Here is a 9,095-nt window from a genome sequence, read left to right on the forward strand (position 1 = left end):
ATGGTCTTGTTCCTTTTTTTTTTCCTTCCTATGGTTAAATATCTAAGAACCAGACTGGAATATATCATAATAGGCAGAGATTGTTTTTATTTAATGATTAATTTACAAGCTCAAAAACATGTTGAGTTTAATGATGTTCACTACTTTTGCATGGCACTGTAATATGACAAATGTAATATGACAAAATATAGTCAGCTAATCCCGGACAAATGTACGAACAAACCTCAGCGGTGTAAGTATCAACATTACTTATAAATCTCTCAGGGGTATAAGTACCAGCGTCTGTGCCATGTTTGGCGGATATGAATAATGGAAGGGACGGTACAACATTTTGCGAGTTGTTGGAAGCCCCTTACAGCCAACCAATGAACATCTCGTAAACTGCCAAAAACAAAGTCAAGTAGATTACACCTCACCTATAACCTAGCTCCGTGATGGTATTGAGGAGCAGCTGGTGTTTAATGACTTTGGTCATTAAAGCTTCCTCTAAGCTAGAGTCGAAGGTGCCAGCCACTTCAAGGATAGAGCGCAGTCACCTCACACAATATCCCGGGTTCGAATCCCGCCAGCGACACTGTGGGCACTGGGGGGCAGTTTCTCTCCTCCGCGTAATCAGCACCCCACACCCTAGGTCAGGGGTTCTCAACATTTTTGGCTGGGGACCCCCGGAAATGCTTTGGCCATGTCTCGCGAACGTATAGATGTATAGATCGTATAGATCACACTGACTGAGACCATAGGGGGACACATCTCCAATAAAATAATTATTTGCAAATGATATGGCATGCCTGGCTGTTTGGCCAAAGCTTTTCTGAAGCCTCTGCGCCTGTAGTGATTGACCTTGTGTCATCACCCCTTTAAGCCTGCTGTTAAAATAAAACACTGCACAATCATAGGCTTATCCTATATCGTTCTGTATCGTATAGGAAGGTGTTCCGTTTTTCTTGTCCCTCAGGCTACTCGGGCTCAGTATTTAGTATCGGATGGCTTCTTTTAACAAAAAGGACATTGCAATACTCTGGAGATGAATGCTGTTGATTTGGGTTTCTGGTCTTTTCGCTGGGCTCAGTGCAGAGAGCTTCTTGTAATCTGTGGTGTTTAATTGAAAAGGTTATAGCTTTAAGGATGCTAAATGGTCAAATTGCTGTATGTAGCACTAGGCATCGATGCCCTATCTATACCCTTTGACTGTCTCCACACAACCACAAGCTTTTTTGTGTCCATTTCTTGTTGTTATACCGTGATGTAGAGTAGACGTTTACTTTTTGAACTGTTTCCTCTCGTAGGACCATTATGGACACCAGCAGCACCCCAGGGACACCCACAGGAGGACCGGCTGGCATGGATCTATCGAGCATCAGTCCTACCGACGTGTCACAGGGAAGTCAAGATCTGTTTGTGGAAGACAAAGAATTGCTTGAGACCAAAAACAATCAACAGTTTGGTTGAAGAAGAATCGTTGCCTAACATGATATTTGAGCTAGAAAATCCTAAATATTTGATAGGAACAATGCTGAGTTGGGTATCAAAGTAGGATGCTAAAGGAAATGATGATGCAAAAAAAACAAAAGGAAAACTGAAATGAATTCTCTTGTGTACATATTATTAGATTACTCGAGTTACACATTAGAAGTATTAAGTTGTACTGCATCCTACAGTACTCATTTTAAAACGGGCAGTCCCCTAGAACAGATCTTAATATATTGGTAACCAATAGTAGACAGATCTCTTAGTGCTGACATTTTGGTCATAAACTACAGGGAATCCTCCCTCCTATATAAATCTACTGATATGTTTAGTAAAAACATGTTTCCGAATCCAAATTTTAAGAATTCACTGTTTTAAGCACCTTTTACCTTTCACCTTTTACCTAAAAGGAACTAATTTGGTATTACAAATATAAGCATCCCCGCTGTGCTACCGTTTGTTGTTTATTTAAAATCAAAGTTGATTTTTTTCTTGTTTTTTTGTTTGTTTGTTTTTTTGCATCTTAGCCTAGTATTACAGTAATTGAGTAGAGGTATTCCTTGAGGAATAGTTGCACCTTATTTATCCTAGTTATACATAATTATTTTTTCATTGATTTGTAGGACACCCCCTACCCCCTCCTTTGCATCATGCTACATCATAATTCCCTTGATGTACTTCACAAAAGTCTTCAGCCTTTGTCTCCCCCTAGTATTTCCACTCCAACATTTATTTGTTTGTTTGTTTGTTTGTTTGTTTGTTTGTTAGTTGTTGTTGGCTAATAATTTCTTTAATAATAACATAATGAAGGGACTATGTTGCGTTGAATTCTCTGCCCTATAAATCTGTATATTGTGATTGTATTCCAGGATACCAGCTCAGCAGGTATGCTAACGTGTCATAAGTATACCGTTGGGCTGAGTCATACCCTGGAACACAACTCGTCTAGTAGTAATATACTTGTGGTATGTCTTTTCTTTCCTCATTAACTACTTAAGCCCTATTCAAAACACAAAAATAACAGATATATAACTATATCTATTTTTGAAATGTTTTGGAATTGTTAGGGACATTTTGGAAAATTCCCCACACAGGGTCACCAGGGGGAAAGTGGCTAAAAGACATTTCGGAACAGCATTTGTTTGCACATACATGTATGCTGATGTATGCTAATGGGAGTGTGTTTAGTGGAGGGCCGTAATGTGAAGATTGAATAATTATTTTAAGCTGTATACATTGTTGTTCCCCGGACCTCAAATGCGAGGCTATAATATTATATTGCTCTGTGTTGACTCTTGAGACAACCGTCAGAGCCTGCATTTGTGTGCTTCTCCTTTTTAAACAAAGCTGTGTTGTTGCTTTTTTTAATGTTATTGACGAATAAGGCAGAGATTGTATTTTGTTGGAAGTTGCTGCTTTAATACCCCAAAGCCTTATTAGAAATGAATAGCAATTAATTCAGCTTTTAATTTCAAATTCTGATGAGATCAGTAAGCAACATTTTAACAGTCTGAAATAATTAATGGTTACTTGTAACTCCTTTGAGCAGTCAAAGTTGCAGAGACGACACATCCTCACAGCCGGGTCGTACATCGGTGACACCTCCTGACCAGGTGTCAGGCATACATTTCGATTCAAAGCCAATCGGTATGCAACTCGAACGGCACGATGTCGGCAGAAGCAGACATTTCTCCACTCGGCTGTCGCCTCGCTCGTGCGTGCCGCGCGGGGCTCAAGTCTGCTTCTGCTGTCTTGTTTTAAATGTTTTTTTACTGCACACGTCCACAGTCACGTGACACAGGACTACCCTGAACGTCGAAAAGCGACGTGACACGGGAGCCCCCGACACGTCTTCTGACGCGATGGTCAATCTTTTCCCAACTTGCCACATGTTACGACCTGGGAGTGAGGTGTGTAGGCAGAGAACACATGGGAATGGAGTTGTGTTCTTGTTACCAAAATGTCTAGCAAGCTGGCGATGTTTGCTGTGATTGTCTTTCCTGAGCAATGAACCATTGATGGAAATGGGAACCATGGAATTTTAGAAGCAGATTTTTTAATTCTGTGGGTACGAACCCGGATCATCTGCATGTTTGCAGCCATGTATAGAAAACAAAACTACTTGTCAAGTGTTTGAACTGTGGTGTTTCAGAAAGAATACTTTAACCCTTTTTCCTTTAGGTGTTGTTCTCATGATAAACAAAAAAGTAAATAAATCAAAAGATAATAGATAACCCTTGGGGGCTTTTTAGCCCCCCATCCAATGTTATTATGCTGTTGTACAATGTCTGGTTGCAATGAAATTATCTCCTATCTCCTCTTTGTTGTACTGTATTGGGACTGGGCAGGTTGTTCTCTATATTAACACATAGTTACTGATCAATGACATGGGGATTTTATTGTGGGCAGGGGAAAACAGCAAGAAAGAAAGTGAAAACGTCCGGTTCCCTAGGGCAGCGGTTCTCCATTTCCATGTCAAGGACCCCCAAATAGCCTAACTGTGGCCCCCACTTTGCAAAATGACTGGCACAATATTTATGTATGCTTTTATTTTATTTTATTTTATTTCTTATTTTATTTATTTTCCATTTCCGTCTTCCTTTCAATTCACCCTAGCCTTTCAGCCCACTTTGAAAACCCTTCAGGAGCGTCTGAGTTTTTACCTGTTTGGTCACTCGCTATCTGGTTTACCAGTAAACCAACAAACTCACAGTTAAGGAGAGGCCGGGTCAATCCAAAAGCCAGAAACTCCAGTATCTAATACCCATAAGGTCCCCCTGCCACTCCCGAGTAACGGAGAAGAAAGCAGTCCATTCATCTGTGGTCAACCCGGCTAACAAGCTAAAGTTGCCCCGGGGTGTTAAGCCTCACATTGATCCCTGTGTGTCATAGATGAGACACTAACAGGTGGGAATGTAGCTGCCCTCTCCCAACGACGTCCCTCCTCAGCCTTAGTACCTCAGAAACACAGGCTGAGTTTGTGCTGAAACTCAAAACCCTTTTTTATTTTTGTTTTTGTTTCTCTCTATTTACATGTCTACCATGTAGCTTTTTAAAAGTTATAACCGTTCTAAAAAAATGTTATGGAAATAAGCTTTGCAGTGGGAGCTTGTTCAGACTAGGCTCGCAAGCCCACTCAAAACCAGGGGATAAATTGGGACATTGCCAGTAGTGAAGCTGGTTAACAGAAGATCACTCTAAACAACTCACTGTGTACAGTCTCATATCTCCATACGGGAGATAAACTAGATTATTCTTGAAATGCAATTTGCCCCCAATTTAGCCCCTGCTGACAACACACTGGATACTTGTATATATGTTTAGTTTGTTTTTCAGACTGTTCTCTCCATAGTTTGAGTCCTAGATTTTCTCCATCTTGCCTTTCTTCCAATATAAATCAGATTACCTGATGATGGGTTGTGATGTTGCCTAGAATGATTGTTTACAATTTTATTCCATTTATCTCTGGATATTATGTAAATATTGTAATTCATTGTCTTTTTTAACTTGATAATAAAGTTATCAGATAACAGTTCAACTGTGTGCTTCCTCTGTTCATGCTCATTTGATATAATGCAGTTGTAAGAGGGATTCAAGCTGACGTTTCCCATACAGTATCACATGGTAGCCTACTGTACACCCTACAGTATGCTAAATACATCACTTAGACTCATTAATTTCTTGAACAAATGAGATTGGATGCATATCAAGACAGCCATGTGTCAACTCATAACTCAAGCGAGATCAATGGTAAAGTAAGTGTGGATCTCCAGCTTCAAACCTCCAAGTCTGGAGCCTTTTATTTCTGTGTGGAGTTTGCATGTTCTCCGTAGGAACGCACGCACGTCTGAAAAACAGTTGTCAGGATAAAGAATAACAGCTACATGAGAAAAGCATTTATTTATACAATGTTTTGACCTAAACGTGGCTAGGTGCTCCGGTTTCCTGTCGTACCAGAACACATATATGTTTGCGACATCCTCCTGCCTTTGAGCAAGGCAGTGGTCTTCAGTTGGAGCTGGCCTCTGTCCACAATGATAAGGTGCAGTGCAGAACCAAAGTACTGTTTTACTTAAGTAAAAGTATCAATACTGCAATATAGAAATACTTTGTTACAAGTAAATGTCCGGAATTAATTAATCTTATTGGCCAAGCCCCTATAGGGCCTAGGCTTGTTTCCATTGTGGTCCTCTGAATAATATCAGAATCGGTCAGAATCGGTATCGGCAGATATGACCCTGCAAATAATCGGAGATCGGATATCGGTCATAATTTCATAATCGTGCACCCCTAGGAAGTACTCATTATGCAGAATGTCCCATTTTACAAGTTTTCAACTGTATAAAATTCATAAGAATCTGTTGAAAATAGCAGATCTATGCGATGCATTATGAGCTTGTAGAAATGTACAGGCTGAATCTAAATCTACAAAGTAATTAGTAACTCAAGTTTTCAAATAATAAAAACTATATAATATAAAATACAAACAATACCATATAAAATAATATAAAAAAATACCTTGAAATTGTACTTAGTTACTTTCCAACACTGGGGGTCATTGCAGATGAGAAATGTTGCCTACCCATGCGTATCAATACAGTATAACTTAATTTGACAGAGTGGTATAATTACAGTATGTTGAAGGAAAACAGACAAACATGTACCTAGCAGTGTTAACAATTTGTCTGTTTTCAAGGGGAAATTTGAGGACATTTTTCACCTATTATGCATAATACATGCTCAAGGTTGAAAGTAGTTCAACATAACCTTCCTCCAACCTTCCGGCATACAGTATCAGGAATTTAATCAGATGTCTTCATATACACATAGCTTCCATTGTGCCAAGCGACCCTCCGGCCGGACTAGGACAAAAGAGGTGTGACATTAGAGGCAATTGAGTTGACTTTGACTTCACCTTGGGCACGGATAAAAAGATGTGACAAGCAGTCACTTCAAAAGGAACAGTGACAAAGCTCGGCGATGTTTGCATCAGAGACGTCCATTCTATCCACAGGCCTTGGAGATGACCAGGTTAGGAGACAATCAAAGGTTTGACATTCACCCTTGGAACCAGTTCAAAGCATGTTCAATTTCAATTCACTTATTTTTCTCACTGTGTTATAGTAGAAATATATATATATCATCATTCTAAACTAACACATATCTTAATAAATCTGGCTATGTGAGGTATTTACTGTACTGTAGAACTTTCTTTTTTTTTTTTTTTTCTTAACACAGCTGTGGTAGGCCTATATTATATTATATATATTTTTTGGTGATACTGATCGGTGCAGAAAACTTCCATGTGGTCGCCTGTATTTAAAATCTGATAACCCAGAGAAAATAAATATGTCGGTAGCACGATCATAACCACTTCATTACAACCTAGCTATCCAAATGTATGATCATAAAACATGAAATGATAACATTGTGTGTGTGCATGGGGGGGGGGGGGGGGGGATGCGTGCATGCATGCGTGCGTTCCTGCCTACGTGCGTGTGTGCGGCATGTGCACATTTGACACCCCAAACAATATTTGTACAAATTGTGTTCATATATGCTGCTGCTCCAACTTCAAGTTTATCAGATTTAGGGACGGGCTAGGGTATCAGCGTGAAGTTGTTTAGTACAAGATCCCAATGTTTTGCATTGTCAAATCAAATATAAATAAGAATAGAAAATAGAAAAGAAAAAGAACAGAGGAAACAGATTCAGATAACAGGACAAACATTAGAGACTGTGGGGCCCACACTTCTGACCCGGGTTGTGTAACATGTTTCAAAGTCTATTTTACTGTTGACAAGTCTTTTATCAATATGAACACTTCATATTCAAAGTCTCTCTTTCTATCTCTTTCGCTCTCTCTCTCTCTCTCTCTCTCTTTTCTTTTTACATACTATTTTCTTTGCTGCCTATATGGGGGACTGAGGGCACAACTACTTATTTCACAGGTCTAACATCATCTTTTAAAAATATCTCCATGTCTCCCGGGATCAGACGGTAGGTATAATCTCCACGGCTCAACACTTCAGAAGGGCCGACGGCAGCCCGCCGACCCCTGGAGACAGACGCAGGAGGAGGAGTAGCCACAGAGAGAAGAGGGGATAGGAGGACACATGAGAAACATGCTGAATGCCTGATGAGTGAGCGTGCAAGCCAAGGCAAGTGAAGACACTGCTGCCCCCTCTTTAATGACCCAGCAAGAGAGAGGGGGATGGATCGCTGAAGAGATATGAAAGAAGGGGTGGTAGAGGAAGAGAGAAAGTGTAGTTTGTGTGTAGAGAGAGAGAGAGAGAGAGAGAGAGAGAGAGAGAGAGAGAGAGAGAGAGAGAGAGAGAGAGAGAGAGAGAGAGATATAGAAGACAACCACAGAGACAGCAAGTAAGGACGAAGTGTCACCTTATTGAGCTCCAAGCGCATTATCTCTTAGAGCTGCTGGGTCCGTCAGCCTGTCAGACACAAATCACTGAAGGCTCTGAATACACGGCTATAGATGACGTGAGTCACACTGAAACGCAGGAGGGAGCCAGGCTGCAGGACAGACCAACCCAATATAAATCACAGTAGTTCTAAACCTGTGGGCCGGCCGGGGGCACAGTGGAGTGGTGTGCCGTGAGGATATTTACAAGTGGGACCCCAAATAATTGCCAAAACACTAGATGTTAATGATAACATAACATTAAAAAAAATACATTATGTAAAAAACAAACCAAATGTGTTTGTACTTTTTTCTTTAAAACCTTGGAAAAGTGAGCTAAAAGATACAGGCCTAGATATCGCTAAAAGGAACTTAATAGTGTTCCCTTGATCCAAACTGGAACGTACAGATTGATCATTGAAATAAACATGTTCTGAAAATGCATGTGGCCCAGCATCTATCTGACCACTTAGCTGATATGTAGGTGGTCAGATGGGTGGGCCGCAAACGCTTAGAGATTTTCAAGTGGGCCTCTGATCCGGAAAAGGTTGAGAACCAATGGTTTAAAACAGGGGTGCCCAAAAGGTAGATGGTGATCTACCAGTAGATCACAAAGGCTGTGCAGGTAGACCACATGATGACATGGACATGGTCCTGAAAATATATATAATTTAAATATATTAAAAAAACATTTTTCGCATCAGCAACTTGAATTAAGGTGACTTGATTGATTGACATCTAGAAGGGCCTGTCAACTCACCCATAATGAAATACTTTGTTTTCAAGATTGTTGTGCACAAACATCAGTAGCAAGTTATACAAAAACAAATACCCTACCAATTCCATTTTTCCCTCCATTTCCCATTCCAGATGTGTTTGATTACTATAATGTAGCCAGCACCACTATTCCAAAGCCCCTTCAGGTACATTTTTAAACACATTTCAGCATTGGGATCATCTTTGGGTGGGTAGATCTTATTGAACTGGTCATTTTGAAAGTGGTTCTCGAGTCAAAAAAGTGTGGGCACCCCTGGTTTAAAAGGTTAGGTTAGTTTGATTAGAGCAGTTTCTATATGAGAACATGATTGAGCCTTTGTTTTGTTCGTTGGCATTTCTTCTTGACTCAATTCAATTCAAATGAGCTTTATTGGCATGAGAAAGAAATCTGATTACATTGCCAAAGCAAGTGGTAAAATATAAAAACTGTTGA

The 9,095-nt window shown here is 40.1% G+C and overlaps 1 protein-coding gene across 3 annotated transcripts in view; it reads left to right on the forward strand.

Annotated features, from left to right (window-relative positions):
• znf462 (zinc finger protein 462) overlaps positions 1-4,996 on the forward strand; it is a 68,492-nt gene extending 63,496 nt beyond the window's left edge. For all 3 annotated transcript variants that reach the window (XM_083794408.1, XM_083794409.1, XM_083794410.1), the window contains exon 13: positions 1,287-4,996. In XM_083794408.1, coding sequence (XP_083650534.1) covers positions 1,287-1,449 — 163 coding nt within the window. In that variant the 3' untranslated portion in view covers positions 1,450-4,996. The remainder of the gene's footprint in view (positions 1-1,286) is intronic.
• Positions 4,997-9,095: the final 4,099 nt, after the last annotated feature.

Source organism: Protomyctophum parallelum, assembly GCF_964188405.1.
Source record: "Protomyctophum parallelum genome assembly, chromosome: 21".
NCBI lineage: Eukaryota > Metazoa > Chordata > Actinopteri > Myctophiformes > Myctophidae > Protomyctophum > Protomyctophum parallelum.